This window comes from Porites lutea, chromosome 7, assembly GCF_958299795.1.
Source record: "Porites lutea chromosome 7, jaPorLute2.1, whole genome shotgun sequence".
Taxonomy (NCBI): domain Eukaryota; kingdom Metazoa; phylum Cnidaria; class Anthozoa; order Scleractinia; family Poritidae; genus Porites; species Porites lutea.
Window position 1 is genome coordinate 2,732,350 of NC_133207.1, and position 21,129 is coordinate 2,753,478.

The 21,129-nt window shown below is 40.2% G+C and overlaps 2 protein-coding genes across 2 annotated transcripts; one reads left to right on the forward strand and one right to left on the reverse strand.

The window, feature by feature from the left end:
* Positions 1 to 43: 43 nt before the first annotated feature.
* LOC140942614 (BRISC and BRCA1-A complex member 2-like) lies at positions 44 to 8,505 on the forward strand. The gene is made up of 11 exons (XM_073391540.1): positions 44 to 236; positions 485 to 564; positions 758 to 855; positions 1,618 to 1,806; positions 1,903 to 1,977; positions 2,430 to 2,530; positions 3,015 to 3,117; positions 3,412 to 3,482; positions 5,282 to 5,364; positions 6,349 to 6,499; positions 7,084 to 8,505. Exons 1-11 carry the CDS (start codon positions 115 to 117, stop codon positions 7,145 to 7,147), a joined length of 1,137 nt encoding a protein of 378 aa, XP_073247641.1. The 5' UTR covers positions 44 to 114; the 3' UTR covers positions 7,148 to 8,505.
* LOC140942613 (uncharacterized) lies at positions 8,054 to 18,616 on the reverse strand. Its single transcript, XM_073391539.1, has 3 exons — positions 18,482 to 18,616; positions 12,824 to 15,315; positions 8,054 to 9,489 (listed from the first exon to the last, which is right to left on the reverse strand). The coding sequence occupies exons 2-3, from the start codon at positions 15,309 to 15,311 to the stop codon at positions 9,452 to 9,454; spliced, it is 2,526 nt and encodes an 841-aa protein (XP_073247640.1). The 5' UTR covers positions 15,312 to 15,315; positions 18,482 to 18,616; the 3' UTR covers positions 8,054 to 9,451.
* Positions 18,617 to 21,129: the final 2,513 nt, after the last annotated feature.

Below are 21,129 nucleotides of genomic sequence, written 5' to 3' on the forward strand. Positions count from 1 at the left end.
TTCAAATAAAATACACTGTCCCCAGTCTACCGCGGCAATTTTCTTATGGCGGAAATGTAGTTATTGTCGTAACGCGACATGCTTTGATGAGTTTTTCATTTATTTTGTCGTGTTATGGCGGCTGATGTGCTGCAACGTTTCCATCCTGACATCGCAAAGTTTGTAAAAGCACTGCTGGATAATGGAGGGTTTGGAGTTTGCGGCGAATTACCTAAAGTTTCCGATCCAAAAACAAGGTATGGAATTGGTGAATCTTTACACACATGATTATCATTGCTAATGAATCGAAATGAAAGTGAGGATAGATGTCGTCGACAGTTACTTCCTAGCACAACTAAATGTCTTATTAACAACAGCAAATAGTTTTGTTTCGAAATACCATTCCCTTTTTTGACAAATTGTTGTAGAAACATTCTTCTTGGACGCGGGTGCAATTTTAATCCTTGCATTATGACACTCGTTAATTTCCTGTTGTTTTTTACAGCTTGTCATATCCATGCGACACCATCAGATCTTGCGACCGGTTCAAAGTATTGATTCCATATGCTGGTAGAACACTAAGATGTAAGGATGTTCATGTTTTACCTGTATAACTAGTACAGAACATGTGTTTTAGAGTTGTATTAGAACTTGCTATGTTCTACAAAAAAAGAGACAATCAGAGGTCTGTAAACAGGCTAAGATATTCAAATGGTTCATTTTCATTAGGAATGTTACATGATTTTCTTTACCAACTTTATTTTAATTTAATTTTCAGGGGAGGTATTATTTAATCAGGCCCAACCAGATTTTCCACCAGATTTTATTTTTGGAACACAAGATCAGGAGTTTGTTCCCAACATTGAGGAGCTTAAGGTGACAATTTACTGTCACTATAGTTACAATGTAAATGCACCCCAGTATTCAAATACAATTAAATATTTTATCAATTTGTGGTGAGAACTTTGGAGTGAATTAGAAACGGATTTAGTCAACGTCAAAAAAGAAATTTGACTACTGGGTACATAATATTCTCTTTGTCAGGGCTGTGCTCTAGTAAAAATTGAAGGGAGCCAATTGCTCTGAACTTGTGAAAGCCATGGTGCTCAGCGTATAATTTCTATGAAAAAAAGCTATGGTTTTCTAGTTGCCCAGGAGCAAAAGTTAGGCACCCACAGGGGCCACCAGGTGCTAGTATAGCATAGCCTTGTCTATTCTCAAAACTGATCGAAGTACTTTTATTATCATAAATACAAAAATGAATAATGGGCAGATCCACAGCTTAAATTAATGGTAGGCCTGCTATCTGGCTAAAACGTTCAGTATTGTGGTGTCTCAGGGTTTCTGACAGTTGGGTGTTTAAGTAAAGTTGTTTTAGGGTTGCTCCCTTACAAGCCCCTCTCATTGGTACAGGTTTTACAAACAAATCCTATATTATACTGTTGTACTATGCTGAGAAAAAATGTCACACTAACAGTTTTCATCATTTAGCGAAGCCTAGGGGCCAAACCAACATGAACCATTACTAAGGCTATTATAAATCAATCTTTCTTTTGATTTTTTGTTGTTGTTGTTTTGCTTCGGTCATTTTGTTCCCTCACCCATTTGCCTGCTCCAAACTTTTTTTCTTATCCATAGACTCTAGAAAACTGGGATGCAAGGGATCCTGAAAGCTTGTTAAACCTGATCAAAGAACTTGTCATTCAATACAAGGAACACCAGAAAAGACAAGTTAAAGAAATCCCAAGGATTGAGTTTGAATACAGTACACTTGAAGCTGACACAAAGTATCCTGAATTTGAAGTGCATGTTATCAAAGGCCAACAGGTGGGCAATAGTTAAGTAACATAAATGTAGTTCTCTAATGCTTTTTTTGGTAATAATGTTTATTTTTCTGCTGATTTTTTTTTTTTTTTGTATTAGCATGTTGAAACAGTGGTGAACTTTATGATTAAGCTTCCAGTTGACCTACGTGAAGTGCCACCATACCTAATTAGGGTGAGAAATTATTTTATCTGGCTACAATAAACATTAGTCTTCATAAGATGTCTTGAAAATTCTACCCTGGCTTCATTCCGCAGAGGTCCGTTTTTGAAATATATAAGAAATAACCCATGCGTACGGTTTGATAAAGTTCCTGAGACAGGAAGAATTATCAGGAATTAGGTAAGGGAAATTGACATCCCAGGGTACTGCAATTTATTATTCTTACAATCCTGTCCAAAATGTCTGTAGATTGTTCTCAGTGACTGTCAAATTGCTGAACTATTTTTGAGTGAGCCTTGAAGTTTTGACAATCCTCTTAGCAATTTTGCAGAAACCAGGCATGTCAAAAGTTCAACAGTGTAAGAATTTCATCTATTATGTACATGTTATGAATACATTGATAAGGACCAGACGCAAGATTTTAATGTTCATTCCTACTTTCTTTTTTGTTTTCGGATTGTTAGGATTGTCCAGGAGATGACATGGCCTGCTTATTGGTGTCCTATGCTTCCCTTAATGGAGAAAATGTCACACCAACACTTCTGCTATCACCAAGAGTAGAAAGGTGACACAGCGGTTGCAACATTGGAACAATGCTAATCCTTTAATCTGAATATGCAGAAAGAGCAGAGCGGTAGCAATATTGTGTTAATGTTAATCCCACTCTGGCACATAGGAGGGATCACCATGCTTACCAAATTTGTGTTCTCAATATTTATATTGATCAAATATTGGTACCAACATTCATTTTAACCAAATTTGAATACCTCACACTTTTACCTAGCAGTTGCCCGGTCACAAAAAAGTTTGACCTAGTTGATATTATTTTGTGTCAGGTGTTATGTCTTAGATTGAAGCTAGTTGTCAGGCCATTATGGAAGGTTTGGGCTCAAAGTAGGACGTTTGTGACACCTTCATAATGCAATGCTTAAAACTGTTGTCTATTTATATATTTTTAGCTTTATGTCAAACAGCAGTATAGGTTATTTTATTTAAGCTACCTGTTCATCATTTTTTAATTGAAATCAATTAAAATTGTCTTATTGTAGAGCATTCGGTGGCTCAAGTAACTTGCGCATACCTCATTGGGGTGGAATTCATGGGTGCCTGTTTGAATACCTCCCTCTTATTCAGGAACTCTTTGCAGAAAGGGTGAGTCTGCTATTGTAGTTTTTTTTCCTTCAATTGGCAACTTTTGTAATATGGGCCAGTAGTTGAGTTGGCCATATTGATTAAAGAGGATCATGTGGTAGAGAGAAAAGTTCATTCTCTCCGGTACAAACTGATTATTTTTCAAAAATTTTTAAACACGAGGGATTTAATTTTTTACAGTTGTAGCGTTCATCGAACAGCTCATTTTCCTTTATGTTTGTAAGTTTTTCATTTTAGTCCTTGCGAAGCTGTTTCTTATCCTTTGTCTCTTATCTTTTGTTTTTTGTTTGTGAGGTTGAGCAAGTTTGCCAGGCATTCCAGAAACGAAGAGAATACGTAGCAGCTTTTTTGAGTGCGTTTGGAAGGTAAGAAACCAGGTCGCGTTTATAGTCTTTATAGTAAACTGCCTGCAGCCACTGAGGATCGCCGCGCTCACGAGCAAGTAGGGACTTTAAGACCCAATGACGCGGACGGTAACGAGAAAGTCAAAAAAACAAAAGGTTTAATAAGCAAAACAACAACTTTGCACGTGTATCACGCTTTTTTGTACATTTCTTTCCTGTTTTTGCACGACTTCGACGTGACAATGCCTAATTTCGCGTTTTAAGGAGGACGTAAACAAGCAACGACGAAATTTTATTTCTCTTTCTGAGCTTGAATAAGGTCACTTGAAATTCAGCTTCAGGAGGGCTCGCCTACATTTGACAAAGTAAGTGGGTAGGAATAATCGCTGTAAAGACTAAAAGAACGCAAATTCACTTTTTAAGCGACGTTCTCGTTGCCGTCGGCTTCGTTGGATCTTAAAGTCCCTAGTTACGAGTGAGCGGAGAACTTTGATGATAGCGGAAAGAGGGGATTGTACTCTCTTAGGTAATTATTACGTGCAAACGCACTTAACTTTTACTCGCGTTAATAAAATAGAGGAAATGTATGACAGGTCGCGCGTAAACTTAAAAGTTGAACCACGCTCAAATTTTACATTTACTCGAGATCTTTTATACATTGTCTCTATTTTATTTACGTGCGTAAAAGTTATGTGCCCATGCACATAAAAATTACGCAACAGTAGAATCTGCCGAGCGAAACGGGTGCGTGAGAGAAGAGGTAGGGCACGCGCGCCCCTGGAAGGCGCGAAGCGGGTCGTGCTATTCCACTGGCTTTAAAGGAGAATTCTTCTATAGCAGACGTGTTTTAATAATGGCGCCCACTTCCATCTTTACATTTTACCTCCGCTTGTTTCTTCCCTCCCGTGTTCCAATAGTTATTCCACTGGCTTTAAAGGAGAATTCTTCTATAGCAGACGTGTTTTAATAATGGCGCCCACTTCCATCTTTACATTTTACCTCCGCTTGTTTCTTCCCTCCCGTGTTCCAATATTTTGGAACACGTTGGTTCCTCAACTCAATGAAGATATAGACAATGTTAAGAAATATGCGATTATGGCAAGACGGTCAAAGGCTCTGCTACACCTAGATTTCGACTGTATCTCCCCTCAAACATTAACCAGAAGGGAGGAAGATTTTAAGTATAATTAGTGTTCATAATTAGTCGATACTAGAGTACCTCCTTGTACTTTAGAATTTTAAGCTTTCATCGTTTTAGACTTGTAAGTAGTAAGTAGCTATATGATTTTAGCTGGTGTATATCCTATTTATTTTCTAATTCATTAGTTATCTTATTTAATTATTTAGACACGACCCCACAAGCGAAGCGTCGCTTTAATACTTATCGTGTATAAATAAAGATTATTGATTGATTGATTTATTGATTATTGGTTCGACACCTTGACAGGGTCTTGCCCACTGAAAAAGGGACGCTAGCAATCTAGAGATACAAAATCTTAACCACAGAGTATCGGGAGATCTTGGCAATATGTGGGAGGGGTGGGGGCATCATTTCTTTGCAGCAAAACCCTTGAGAACAGTTTTAGTTGATCAACTGACCGCGTTTAACGTGTGCGGTGAAGGAAGACATTCGAAAGGTGCCATATCCAGGAGAACAATTAAGCTTCGTCAAGCCTGTTTGAAAGAGCAAGACACAATGTCGGACTTATTACTCCAAAAGTGAGAGCCAGGCTTGCCAATACCTCTTACGTCTGCCCGACATTCACGCATCAGAATACTGTAGAATGGATGACCTTATTTTATGGTTCTTTAATCTGCAGCTCCATATTGGAATATGATGCAGAAGGCTTCATGAAGCTCTCTTTGTTATTTCAAGTCCAAGGATTCTTTTGCATCGTTCATAGTAAGTGCGTTTGGTCTTATTATACATTTTTTTTAGTAATCGCTCCATTCATTGCATGATTGCATGATTTGCTGGCTGTATCCAAACCCGTGTTTCCACGTGAGAGTGTGGTTGGTGCTTGAATGCTGAATGGTGGTGCGCTAAAAATTTCACACCTGGAACTGAATCGCTGCTAAGTTTCTAATTGTTGAAGCTTTGTTTAACTGTTATAACAGTCACTTAATGTGAAAAAAGTATTTGAAAACAGCTGTGCATGTAGTTAATCACTATCTACAGACTGCACCAACTCAAAGGTTCGTTGTAAGATAACTGACTGATAAAAAAAAGTTTGCAAACCATGGATTGAGTGCCCTACGTTGAATCAAAACGAATTACCAAGAGTTGCCAGACCATTTTTGAATAAGACCGCACCCTTCGCGCCCAAAAAAGTGGTTGGAAAAGTCAGTCCCCTTCTGGGAGGGCTTAATATTACAGAGATTAGGCTGGAGTTCTTTGCTTGCGTAGCTCAGGAAAACTAATCTCAGTTGAGAAAATTCTCATTATAATTTGATGCTGTGATACCCAATAAATTCCTACAGCACCAAGGGAAACACTTCCGGCTGATTTTCATAAAGAGTTACGCTTTAGGATTCTATCCTTAGTCTTGCAAACAGTTTACAAGCTCAGTCTTCATTTGGAAGAGGAAAGACAATGTTTTTTTTTTTTTGGTTTTGTATGTAGTAAGCTACCCTGGGTGCCAGAGACTTTTCTAGCGCGGTTTCCAGTTTCTGTCAAGTCTTAATAGTGACCCGCCCGTTTTTCTCGCGGCTTCGGCTTACGGCCGAAGATGTGTCCCGACACCAAAAATTCCCGCCGCACGCGAGAAAAACCTCTGGTACCCAGGGAAGTCGTAAGCTGTCCCAAACCACTTTCCTATCCTCCACGCTTGAAAATATTTCAAGTTCGAAACCTTTATTGTTGTTCCGTTTTACTTTAAAATTTAAGTTGAACTGGACAGGAACTTTCCTCAAGAACCACCAGCGTTTTATCTTCAGTCGATTTACCACGAAAAGAATAATCAACCATACGAGAAGCTTGAGATGGGTTACCCTTACAGCCCGCGCTGGTCTGGTGACGAGATGGCAGAGAGAGCGAGGTAGGAAGCGTTTCAATAGGGAGCTTAAGCAAAGACGTTTTTGAGCGACGCACGTCAACCGGAAGTGAGCCTTTCTCCCTTTTTATATGCCTTGACGCTAACAAATTTGTATTGTTAAGTTTTTTTTCTCTTATAAAGACAATGTACCTGAGAGTTTCAACCAAACCACTGCCCAATGATGCAAAAAATTCACTTCCGGTTGACGTTCGTCGCTCAAAAACGCTGTTGCTTAAGCTCCCTTTTGAACGTTACGAACGTTTACTCGGTAATGGACTGGAACTAGCATGTAATCGAGGTTTACGCGGGAAAATCGTGTGATATCCCTCTTTCCTCCCCGGATGAACTTTGACCGCAGGCCTTTTTCAATTCACTAACGAGAAACGAGTCGTTTAAGCGACTATTATTCACCTTTTATTGGAAGAACGGGGTGCGCCAAATTGAAGTTTCATTTGCAAAAGTACACATGGCGTCGTATCAGAAACTTTGCGAACTTTTCCGAGAAGTTCACAAAGTACATTGACTACAGCCTCAGTATCTAAATTTAAAATGCTGAATTTATCCTTCTTTTTTTATTTTTATCCCAGGCATTTTCTGTTAGAAAAGATACCAGCTTTCAAAGAGTCTTCGCTGAGCAATGGGACATTCTGAAGTTACACCGTTAGATCTAGAATCATAGCAGCGTTTACAAACACGAACTAAATTACAGAATAACGGTACCAGCAAATTGCATCGCCTAGCCGTTTAGCAACAAAATTTTAAACCTATTGACAGCAATGAATGTCGCTATGTGACATTTAACAAGAAAACGCCAATGGCCACAGTAAGCTGTGATCCCAAGATCCATTGCTACACTCGTGGCAGTTGACCGACGCACGAGGATGACGCAAAGAACGGTCAACGCCCCTTACTACTGTAAGGAACTTTATCATAGAAGTTTATTATTTTAATGTACAGAATAATTGAAAGCGTTGCAGCGTTGCTATCTTGGTTTAGCACAAGGGTCATTCCAGTTGATTAGATTTTCATAATAGCTGCGTCAATTATCCTCTCTGTTTATCATCCTCAAATTTGGGAAGGGGTGGGGGGCGGGCGCAAGTACTCTTCTTATTCAAGTCCAAGCCACTAAGACCACGTAGTTTGATCTGAAATTAATTATCACAATTAACACACAAAGACAAGCCCCTTCTATGCGAAAAATTAGCAATTTTGATCAAAGTCAATAACACCCAAATTTGTCAGATGTGCCCTTTTTCCACCGACCCCTTGATTGATAAACAAATTACCACCGCGACGTGGATATGTCATTAAATATTTGACAGTGAAAATGACAATCGTAGCTCAGAAATATTTTGCTTAGCTTTTATATCCTTCGTTGACCGTGGTCAAGGTTGGCTTCACTGTCGTCTTCAAAAGTGCTAATCCAACCACTTTTCAGGACCTTATTTCTTGTTTTAAACTCCACATTTATACGTAGAAGCTTCCTTCTAAAGGGACTTGTTCGTGTATAAGCAGTTTACCTTAGTAAGAAATGTCGCTGCATAAATAAGGAAACCATTTACCAAACTTCGCTGTTTTATTTTTAGTATCACTCTGGCATAAACGCAAACCAAGTCGAATCTATTCCTAAAAGAAACCCATTCCAGTCCAACAAAACTATTGTGGGTGACGCCAGGCTCTTTTTTGATAGTTAAATCTGTAATAAAATTAATTCAACAGTGCAGTAAAAACCCGTGAATAGATCATTCACTGTTACAGTCGAACCTTCATGTGCGACCACCTTCCATAAGCGACCACCAATCCAAACACCAAAACTTTCCCAGTCAAAGCCTTACAGTTGGAATCTCTAGTAAACGACCACCTCCTGTGGGCGACCGCGACCTCTTTTTGGGTCTGAAAGTTTAATGATTTTCTATTGTTTTTAACGTCTTGAAAGCGAGCACTTGACGCATTCTCTAATCTCTATGTTTGCTTTGTGCAAAGTGCTACTTAGAATATACGAAGAACTTTGGTAATAACATGGAACTACACATGGTTTAACTTAAAAATTGTATGCAATAAATTATCTTCCATAAAGTAGATGTGCCCCAACCTCTTTCTTGGAAGAGGCGCCCTGTGGTTCGATTCTTGTAAGCGACCACTAAGGCTTTGCATTTTGGGTGGTCGCTTACGGGCGGTTCGACTGTATAATAAACATAACTAAACCTTCAAAGATTCGTATATGTTTAGCCCTTAATAAGAATTTTTAAAAGCTACTTGTTTTTAAGAGACACATGGTCTTTCAACTTGATGAACATGACGCGTGTAGTCCTTTCCTTAATAACGATAAACTTGCTACTTAACGCATTTTTAAATCCTATCACACTCTTGGCAAACCAACCTCTTCACAAGGTCCGCATTTGTATTGGTTTTGCCACACTTTTTTTTTTCAAAACGTGTTTCCAGACTTTTTAAGAATCTGCCTAATCAAGAAAGCTCAAACAGTAAAAACTATGGTCGACAAACCGAACCCTGTCGACAATGCCATGGCAAGGGAATATTTCTCTTGCAAACTGCAATCCGCAACCAGTGCGCAAAGACTGGGGAAGAGCAGGGTGGTCCAAGAACCGCCCCAATCCCCTCGCCGCTTGTCTAGTCCTCCATGAGCCAAAACAGACAGCTTTCTCGCAGGCCAGTAAAACTACTCAGTAAAAGGGCTTTCCTCGTTAAGACGTAGAAATTTCTACAAATACTTTTAAAAAAACTTTTAAAATACAACAGAATCTATCCATTTGGAACTGCCAATTACTGTAATGGTCTATAAAATTACACGAAATCGATCACACAATCTTAAACTAAATATATTAAATTGAAATATAAAATAGCTCTCACAACTGTAGAGATTAAGAATTCAAAAAACTCTAGGAACACCATATCGCTCCCTTTTCTGCTTTGCCTGTTAGCGGCTGAACGTCTCTACACTCCTTCTTGGGCTCTGGGACTGGCTGGAGCTTCTGCCAATCAAAAAAGTAATCAATTTGGGTCTTTCTTCTGGTACCGTCATCACAAGAGAAACAAAAGAAACAAACAATAGAGTTCTCCTGGGGGCTTTATTGTTTGGTTGTTTTGTTTCTTTTGTTATAGGGACCGGTCATTATTTATCGCCTTGGAGGGGGGAGAGTTTGGGGGAGATCACTTGATTTTTAGCGAGAACAAAAGGGGGGATCAGTCCTAACTGAGAACCCAAAAGGGGGACCACTGAAAAATTTAAAAGGATTCAGAGGGGCGGGCACTCCAATTTGCTTCGAATATGAAGATGGGTGGGGGGATCGTGAAAGTCATCAAATGTTCTTAGGGGGGATCACTTCAGTGAAGTAATAGTTAAAGGGGGGGTCGGCTAAATTTCACCTTGTTTAGCCCCAAATCCTCCCTCCCCCGCCCGCCCGCCAAGGGCGATAAATAATGACCAGTCCCTTACTTATTTGTGCCTCGGTACCTACAGCAGGAACAATCAATTTTATCAAACTGGAAGCTAGCGTTTGGTGGCAGTCGCCGAGAGTATAACAGCCTGCAAGTAGAGCCTTTCTTCCGGTTGCTCGATTTTGAGGCACTCGAAAAAGACTCCACGTGAATCGAGTAAGACCTTTGTTGAACATGTCCTGCTTGTTACCTGGAGGAAGGTTCGATTTTCTCCTTTGTTTTTGCTGTTTTTTTTTAACTGGGGCATTTTTGTTTAGGAATTCTACTCCGGGTTGGGATAACCGCGCTGGCGTTTCAAAGAAAGCGAAATCACTCGTTAAGTGATGTTTTCACCGCCCTCGCCGTCGTGGCAGGGGCGGATCCAGGATTTTTTTTAGGAGGGGGTGCACTCGTCTCTTGCTCTACTTCAACACCAATAAACCCCTTTTTTTTTTTTTTGTTGAATACCAGTTGTATTAGAAAACCGCAGGTCATCTCGTGGGGGGGGGGGGGGTGCGCACCCCCTGCACCCTCCCCCTAGATCCGCCCCTGCGTGGTACCTTCAACTCCCTACACAAAATGTGAAGTGCATGAAATTCATTAATACAAAATTTTGTTTATTAAAACGTTCTTTGCGCTTTTGGCAAGGAAAGATGTCACTTTAAAAGTCAGTACAAAAACGGCGAAATCGTAAAGGTCAGATCAAAACAAGCGAAGAGTGATGTATTTGGTACAACTTTGCTAAATTTTAAAACTTTGTTTGAAACCTATTACTTAAGAAATGAATGTTAGCAGTGTCACAGCATTCCATCTTTATGGAAACGGGATGGATACTAAATGGTCAGCCTAGTCCCTAGGGCTTTCTCTCTTGCCCCGTTATACGCGCGAAGTCTGGAAAGGAGCGCCGAGTCTCTCTCGGTGACATCACGTCTCACGGTAAAGTGTAGGATTTACCGAGCCGCGAGAACGCCCAGGGACCCTGGCTGGGTTGTTCAAAGCGGGTTTAAGATAAGCTCATAACCCAAGGATAGTTGGTGAATGGATTCTCTAAAAAGAATAGGGAAAGTTATTCGAGAAAATGCTTTTTAAACAAAAGAAAAACAAACGCGAATTAAAATTTAAACCCCGGCTGCTAAATATTGCCATAATAATATTTTTATTATATACATAAATAGTCTTTTTATCTACTCTAAAGGGATGAGTCCCTGAACAGTTTCTGAACGCACTCAGTGAATCTGATTCTGATGTTAGTCCTGTTATCTTAAAGCTACATTACAAGTGAAGGTTATCGTATTTATTCCATTAAACGCCGCGGGGGTTATTAAATTCAAGGAACTTCACTCCACTTTGGGCTGTTTACATGGAGGGAGGAAGATCCTAGAGGGCGGATCATCCTAGCGCCATATGTTTTTTGTATTCAGTTTACATGCAAAGGGTTGTACCTGTCCTAAGGGGTAGGATCTTCCTAGTACTAGGATCTTCCTAGCTGAGAGGTAGGAAGATCCTAGCACCATGTAAACTACTTTCGCTAGGAAGATCCTAGTATTAGGGACAAACGACAAAAATGGCAGCGGGTCGTTCAGTGGCTAATTACGGCAATAAAGGCCCACCATTTCGTTTGGAGTAATCCAAGAGCAACTTATTGTGTTAATTCAGGTGAAAGGTAGTGATTTACGCCAGTAAAGAGAGCAGAAGGACCCAAATTGCATTTTTGATTTTGTCGCCCGCCATTTTTTAATTCTGTCTCTAACCTTCTCTACTTGGACAACTCACGGGTCGAAATTTCTTCATGTAAACCCAACGTAAAGTTATTCCACCTTCTAGGATCTTCCTGGTACTAGGATCTTCCTCCCTCCATGTAAACAGCCCCTTTGTCTCTCTTCCCCCTGGTGTATGATTGAGTAAGGCACTTATTGAAGGGCGGCGTTTACAGAGCGTTTTCACACGCGTGGCCAGCAGCTTTGTGAATTTATTAGGACAAAAGAACGTTTTCACATAAGAAAAAGGTGCAACTACCACAGAACCGGTTTGTTACTCCAACATCACCATAACAACAGTTTCATTGTTTAGCGACACCAAAAAAAGTGGTTGTGGCGTCATGTCAAAACGCTCTATTCCAGGGCGGCGTTTAATCCAATAAATACGGGATAATACGGTATTTATCAGTGACACATATTAACGTCATTAAAAAGATAAAAGTTAGTAATAACGTCAGAGATAAACATTTACAGAGGAAAAATTTAAGATTAATTATGGCTATTATTTCATGATTATTGCTTGAAAATATTGTCCGTTAAATCGAGTTGCCGCTTGAACCAAATCCATAAAACTTGTAATGAAACTTCTTTTCAACTGAATACACATTAGAAAAGTTAATACAGTGAGACCAGTATCTGCTTCATTAAAATAAACTCATTGTCGATCAGTGTATAGTTATACTTACACGTAAATGTAGCCTTAGAAAACAGTCGACATTTAGCGACGCCAGCAGTGGTTTCCGCGCGAAATGACGTCTGAGAAACAAGCAGAAATTCCATACTGATGACGTGTCACTACCCAGATCTTGGTAGTGCTTCTGATTGGTCGTGCCGCGTGGGAAATTTGCTTCAACCAATCAAGAGTGCCACCCAAAACTGGGTAGTGACACTTCATCAGTATGGAATTTCTGCACTCTTTTCTCAGATGTCATTTCGCGGGGAAACCAGTGAAGGTGTCGCCAAATGTCTGCTGTTTTCTCAGGCTACCTTAAATGTAGCAAAGAGAGACTTGAGTTATTAGATCACACATAAGAAATATTAGCATAATCATTAGTATGAGCTGCGTATCTTTCTAAAACATTGTTCAATGGCCTCTTTTGCTTTAAGTTAATTCCATTTTCGTCTTTCTTACCTTCAAGCAGTATATCATCCTCTTGAGTCGGATGTATGACAACGTTCTGTATCTCCTCGCCACTACCCTCATATCCATTCGCTTGTCTTTGTCTTCCCTTTTGTCTATCCATCCAGTACATGGTCGCCACCCAAAAGTAGATTTCTACTTTCCTGGTTACATAGATGAGAAGGTAGCCACTCATGAAGAGTGCAAACGACGATAGCATGTGCCAGATGTCGTGGTAGTCAAAGAAGTCCCACAGGACACACTCTTCATTCTTGGTGCGGGAATAGCTTGGAGCTTCAACCTTCCGCGTGGTGGATTTTATCTTGAAGAAGTACATGGCAAATACCCAGAAGAGGAAAGTCCCAATCATAAACAGTACACGATGCCAGTTGCGCCAAAGTAGTTCACAGATCCAGCTTGGGTGACAAAACTGTTTTATTCCGCCCCAAAAATCGCCATTACTAGATGTGCTCTTCCTCTTCAAGGTTAATGCTGTGTCAAAGCTCAACAAACCCAGAATACTTAATGCCACCGCAGCCACACAAGAAAACAGAAAAAACTGGGACCAATCCTTCTCCTTCTTAAAACCAATGACCAATAGGCAAAGAGGGAACATGAGTAACCACGCCCATTTCACAATTGCCTCCACACTGTGACAGTTGTCGTCTTCGCCACACCACTTCCAATAACAAGGCACACCTACTTTCTGGAAAGTCCAAAAGTACATGAGAGTCAACCACAGCACCAATGCAATCCAGTAACAAACTTCAAAGAAAGGCGGAAGGCCATTGGTGTCCCTTATTGAGCCAACATAGTTGAATACTAGCAATGGAGCCACAAAGAACAAGAAGTATTTTGGAGCCTGGATTGTTGTCTCACTTGGGGGTTTTGTGGTGTTGCCTTGTGTTTCTATGTAGTTTAAGCTTCTCACTCGGCAGTTGTATAGTGCAATCACCACCAATCCGGAGATGATGAACATAAAGGCGGAGTCAAACTGAAATGTGAGACGGGATGGGCACAGATGATATGTAGCTGAGAACAGACCCTCAAACACCAATGCCCAAGAAAGTGCATAGGCTATGGAATAATCATATGGGACAAATCGCTTGCGACCAGCGTTTTGTAGACTGTACCTGTTCTCTGATTGACTGGCTTCGAATGCAATGGCTTCTCTGAAAGAGAAGGACAAAGCAAGGAAGATGCCATGAATAACATATGGGACATTGCTGAGCATGAAGTTGGATGGCATATCAGCAATGGCAACTGGTCGGTAGCAAAGTTCATTGTAGTAGCAAAGATCTCGGTCACCTTCTTCAATCATGTTGGACCAACGCGCAATAACAAACTGGGCTGAACCCACCATGAAACTTATAGCCAGTACACCAGTGAGGTAAGGGTATGTTTTTATACCTCGTCCAAACCAGGCGACAAAGATGACTTTAACCCATTGCTTCAGTGGAAATGTCAATCGCGGTATCGGCTCAGGTACATAATCTACAATGCCTCTACTGGGTAATCGGTTTCGCTCATTAGCTTCTTCCAAATGATATGGAGGTTTACAATGGTCAAAGTCAGAATTGAGGTAGAAATGAGCAAAGGCAGCTATTGCAATGCCACCGAAAATGGCAATCAAGCACATATAAAGAGTAGGACGAATCTTACTGGGCATGATACCTTTCGTGACAGTCACACTGACTTCCTTATTCTTGTTGACAGAAGGACGTTCCACATCAAGGGTTTTCCTTCTTATTCCAATATACCACCGGCCTTTTGTAATCCTGGGGAGTGAAAACTGTGACAAAGTGATACGACCAGATTTTGTGAAAGTAAGTTGGAGGGATGCCTTGCTACTTTGCACCTTGGCAAGTCCTTGTTTTTGTGCCCACAAGCAGCTTTGAGACACCACAAGGAGACATTCAATATCAGGCTCTTCAGAAGACACTGTAATCTGAATTAAGCTGGACAAATGCTCTTCTTTAATGTCAAATGCTTTGACTATTGCCAAACCATAAGAGGGAACAGACGCGTATTCTTTTTCACCAAGATCTAACACAGAATCATCCAGATCAATTTCCACGGCAAATGACTCATTGACGGGCTTTCCAAAGAATAAAACATCAAGACTGTTTGTTCTTGATTGTTCAGAAGGGCACACATGAAAATGGTACTGCTGTTTATTGCTAAGATTAAAAGCTTCACCCACAAACAGAACATTCAAGTTTTCAAGGACCACAGAATAAAGGGCACGCACATCACTCGACATATTCAGCCCTTCTAGAGTCACACGAATGATTGCAGATGTAATATTAGGCTGGACAAGACAGCTTCTTGCATTGCTAAATTCTGGCGTTAGTGTTCCATTTATTTTGACCGTAGTATTTCTTGGGTAATATAATTCACCAAAACTACATTTAACATAAAGAGGGGATTGATGGGTCACTGTGCTTAAAGTTGCCATGAGCACAAGCGAGAATAGACCAGGGTAGTAATAAGACCACATCTTCCTGGAAAATGAAAAGGAATAACATTACTTGTACTTAAGAGTACCTTACGCTTCTCCATCTGTAGGGGCAGGATATTATAAGATTCACAATGAAAATGATGATGTTAAGGAGCTTAAGTAAAGACGTTTTTGAATGATGCACATCAACCAGAAGTGAGCTTTTGGCATTCTCAGGGTGGACACGTGGTAGCATCAAGGTAATTATTAGGGGAAAAGGCCTTTACACTTCTGGGCCCAGTTGTTCGAAGGCTGATTAGCGCTTAACATGGGGTTAAATTTAACCCAGGCTTTTCTTTCTTGTGTTCAAAAGCATTTTCTCTGATAATTTTCTCTGTTATTGTTAGAGCTTCCAAGCATCAACTTGTAGACAAGAAGAATTAAAACGGAAATGCTTTTTAAGCTTTCAAATCTGAATTCAAATCTCATGCTAACCCTGGGTTATCTTAACCCAGCTTTGAACAATTCGGCCCTGGTTGATGTTGGGTGCTCAAAAAAAACTTTGCTTAAGCTCTCAGGGCCCCAATTGATATCAGGTGCAGAGGCATCTAAATGGGCCACCTTGATACAAATAACTAAGGGCCTTTCTCTAATACACATGAATACAACCCTGACATGAAATCACCCCTCCTTGCTGAGCACTTTGAGAGAGGGGAGAAGGGGTACTCTGGGTGGGGATGTGTCACTGAGACTGGAACTTGGAGATTGACAGTCAATGATGATAATTTAAACAAGAGACAGTTATATATTTGTCACCCCATGTAGCTATAGGGGAATTCGAGACAGTCTTGGATTTCTGGATTCCATGCAGTGGATTCCAGATTCCAATTTATTACTGGATTCCGGATTCTAATCATTAGTAGGATTCCGGATTCCTTGAGCTGTATTCCAGATTTCCCAAACAAACATTTTCGAATTCCCAATTCCACAGGCAAAAATTAGCGGATCCCAGAATCAAGATTCCCTTTTTGAGTTGTGACATTTTCCCACCAAAATGCATTGCATTGTTGTAAATCCTGTGAAGTTATTTATAAGTGTAGGCATCTCGATATATTGAACCCTCTATATTCACAAGACACTGACTTTTTTTTGTGACTGATTCATTCTGACTATTGAACTTTTAAAAATTATGTGGTAAATACTAAGTTACTGTAAAATTCCGAAAATAAGCCCCCCCAAACCGGTAACGCAAAAAACCCTCTGTTAAATCACCCCTCCAAATATAAGCCCCCCAGGGTGTTGTTCTTGGAAAATTGCCCTCAAATACAAAGTAAAACAAAGCTAAAATGGTAAATTTACTTCCAACTATAAGGCTAGCCCAATCGATTTTGAAACGCAAATATCCCCCCGTAGCCTCTCCAAATATAAGCCCCTCCAAAATAAGCCCCTCAAAAAGGACCTTTGAAAAATACAAGCCCCGGGGCTTATTTTCGGAATTTTACAGTATGTGGCGAAACAGTTATTTATAAAAATTTTGTGGTTAATACTTAAATTAGTTATGTGGCGAACCAGTTGAATAACACAGATTGACAGCAGGTTAGACCATGTGTTTCATATAATTATGAGGCCTTCCAAGGGGTTTTGGTGACAAGCGACATCGCTCCAAAATAATTGCGAAAAATGTAGGGGCAATCTTGTTCCAAAAAGCCGACAGCCGACAGAAACTTGCAGAAAAAAAGCAACAATTTGACAGTGACAATCCATTTTTAATTTTGACAAAGTGACACCTTTATCATTTGTTATTTTGACAGCAACATAACCAACCAGGCCAGCGTGACTCTAAATCTTCTGTTGGCGTTACTATTTCTTGAGTACAAATTAAGATATTAAATCATTAAACAAACCATTATTCAACACTTGTCATACATTGAGTGTCTTATTGCCTTTTATTTTGTGGTACATTAAAGGTTGACACATGCATGTGCTTGTGACGCTAGTGTGCCATGTTCGTTGCTGTCAAGCCTTTATAGCCTTTTGTAACTTTACACTCAAGCCATTGAGTCAGGTCAGTGTAAAATGCAGGCTGCGGACTGCAGACTGCGGACTAGCGGTAAAATTCAGACTGAGTGAAAATACAGACTGCAGACTGAGAGTAAAACGCATTAAGCTGGGTGCAAAATGCAGACCGAGTATAAATTGTATAATAGTTGTGGAAAGGTTTATAGGGCAAAAAATCCCGCAAATATATGTAAACGATCATTTACTTGACATCTGCTTTCACAAATCCATTACTTCCTTCTCTGGAACATCGTCGACGGCCCAAAACAATCGCAATCTTTAACCTTTTTTCCGTCCGACAAACCTCACGCTTCAAATTTCAATACATCATGAATTGGTACAACACCATGATGTTGATGCTTAAATAAAAGCTGCTGACCCAAAATACCTGTACAAAAGGGATAATGGCGGTAAAAAGGGAGTAAATCATTCCAACAACAGAGAACGATATTCTGCAGAAGATTTGGATGACCTTCTATGAAAGTATGGTAATTTAAGGTACGCAGACTTCAGTCCGCAGTCCGCAGTCCGCAGTCCGCAGTCCGCAGTCTTAGTTTACACTGACCGGAAACTAAAGTGGTTGTCTCCTACTAAAAAAGAAGGAGGTTTTTACGGGCGCTTACTATTTAAATTAATGAAAATTACAGGACGCAAAAATTAACTACGTTTAGGGAACATTTGTATTGTAGCGAAAAAACGACAGCGACATTTGTCTCTACCCAAATAGGCGACAGGTGGGTTGGAAAATGAGCGACAAAGAGGCATCAGAACCTTGGAAGGTCTTAATCATCTAGTTATTACCACTAGTTGTTTTTTTCACGCTGTGCTAGCTTTATCAATGTTAAAACAATCGTACAATAATACGATGATCTTATATAGAATGCGGGTGAATTTTTTTGCTCCCGCTCGCTTCACTACAACAACAAGATGTTCAGCTGTTACGTCAAAAACCTCCCGGCGATATTACTTGCATCACGCAACCACATGTTTTACTCGATCGATTTTTTAAGAACAATATCACAAAAGCTGGCATCAGAACCATCATACTTATCCATAAAGCAAAGAATGGAAGCGTTGTATACTACAAATCGGCTTGTAAAAGCAGGTTGACTCTACTGAACTCGAAGGGCTTAAGAAAAAGTAGCTTATGAAGCAGGAAGAAACATGCTTACCGCTATTGTAGCCGACAAATAACTTCTTAGTCGTCCACCTTCGATGCCAACAGCATGCAAGCTCGGGGAAAAGTATCTATGAATAGTTAAGTTCGAAATTAACACTGTGGTTATGCTGAGCGACTTCAGCGTTCTTAATGACGCCTAATAAATACCGGAAGCGTCTGAACTCGACGCAGATACCAGCGGAGTAACAAGGCATTTTGGGAAATCTGAACTGCTGCTGGAGGATTGAATCCCAGTGGATTTAAATCAAATCGGCAAAAAAGAGCGATGAATCATGATTGTAACGTGTTGCCAGAAAAATGAATCCGGCGAAAATATCACTCAGCCATATTTTTAAATGAATTCAAAACCCCTAGCCACCCCACCCCCCCACCTCTCCCCATTCCACTGTATCTCGCAGCTGTCGAGCAAAAAGGCAGGTGGTCGCTTTGTTCAGGAAAAATGCTTGAAATTTATAAATTAAAAGCCCCCTCCCCCCCCCCCACCCCTTCTCCCCTCCGGAAAGACTTCTTACAAATTCCTTTTTCTCTAAATTAATTTCAACCTTCTATGACTACTATAGCTGCGGAGAACAGAGTCTTTCAAACAGGGCGGATAAAGGTTGGGCGGTGAAACGAGCGCGTCCGAGCAAAAAGGTGTGATGCAGTGGACTGGGACTCTGCTTAGAAATGTCGCTTGCTTTCGACTTCGGTCGGGGCTTGCGATGTGGTTTGTACATTAGACACTGCCGCTGTCACTGAATTACGGCGGCTTGATTTGTTTTCTTGCACTTCTTCCTCGTTCCTTTGTGCTGGTACGCTGTCTCCGAGAGGCAGATGTTGCTATTTTTTTGCGGAAGGCTTAGTTGGAGTAGACAAACATCTCTTTCAAAGGGTTTCTTTTATTACTTCCATGACCACTGAATTATATTTTCGTTCTGCTACTCGCTAATGTCGATGTTATTCCAAAACAAAAACAACTAAGTACTATGTAAAATACGAAGGAAAACCTCATCCATGTCATACATGGCAAAACTAAAAGACAGCAGGTCGTGTTTCATAACTAGATGACGTGTATTTTATAAATGCGTGCAGCTCGTGCAAGGTGAAATTATGCTAATTTCAAGCACCATCATCCTTCTTTTTAATTTTGAAAAAAACATCTCATACGTCTATCTGTTTCTTCGAAACTTCAAAATTAGTTTCCCCTGAGTTTTTATTGTTTACCTTGTTTTGTTTTAGAGAGAAAAACGGAGAAAAAACCTTACAACTAACCACAATAAATTTTGTTTACATGCGGTTGCCGGTTGCAACGCATTGCGCGAATCGCCACGGCGCGTTACACCCGAGAAGCAAAGTTTGAAGAAATACAACGCCACTATATCAATATATATCAATCTAATTTTTTGTTATGTTATGTAAAATTTATCCCCCTTTAACATATGTAAAAATTGAGGTTAAGAAGTGTTAAGCTTTTGCAAACGAAACGGCGAAAGACGATTAGGTGATATTTAGTGGAAGGAGGAGGTATTCAACACTTTCAAATTAAACTCAAATTTTGGCATTATACGGCCAACAAGTTTGACTTATAGACGTACAGACACAAACATATGAAACTGTTTATTGATATTGCTATGAAACGAATTTATCTATTTAACATTGTAGCCTGAAATTACAGAAAGAAAATAGGATTTCCGGTTTGCAAAAAGGAAAGATTCGCCGGCCTTCAAGCGCACCGGAAGAGCGGAAAGAGCGCTCGTGCCAGTCCTATTCCGCATCACACATTAAATGAAGAGCGGAGCGCTCGTTTCACCGCCCAACCTTTATCCGCCCTGCTTTCAAATGACGGGGTAGAAAGAACTTGCTGGGAGATTAGTTGTTTTGCTACAAAATGTGCATTTGTGAGAAAACAACCTTCAACTGACGGACAAAGAAATTGGACAAACTTTTGATATATTAAAGGAAAATTGTTGACAAGCTTTCGATGATTGAAGCCCTACTTTTTTATACTCTGAATCTATGCATATTAAGTTTAAAAATAAAATGCAATTTTGATGAATGATCGAAATATCCGAGCCGGATCACGTGAAAGCAATTAGTGTATGAAGTATTTTTAGCTTGAGTACCCGGCGTTTTTAAGGAAAAATCCTTTAAAATCCTCTCTCCCATCTCCCCTAGGGAACTTAAAGCCTCAAAATTAAAGGTACTTCTCCGTTGCTGTGCTGAGACCGTTTTTACACTCTAAAATACCCATGAGTAAAACAAACAGGTATTATTTGCAATTGCGTCCTATGTCCTAATATCAGCTGGGACCTTATTATATCCGCAGTTTCCGCTTTGATATGACGTATCCGGTGACGTCCAGCCCGCTATGATATTCCATCTTTGAAAAAGTAACAGAAAACTCATTTTGGTTCATACCAACTACTGGTTTCATTCATAGCTTCCGAGTCTCTATCTTCTAAGAAATAGATTAGACGGTTCAATAAAGGTAAAACGCACTCAACCTGAAAAAAAAAATTGCCGTATGCTGCCTAAGCGCCGAGCAAGTTAGTCTGTTTACAAGTTAATTGAACAGTACACGAGGGAGAGGGGAGGGTAGTACCAGCAGTCTACTTGGCCTCTACCTTTCTACGGGATTTTGCCAGTTGAAATGTACGAAAG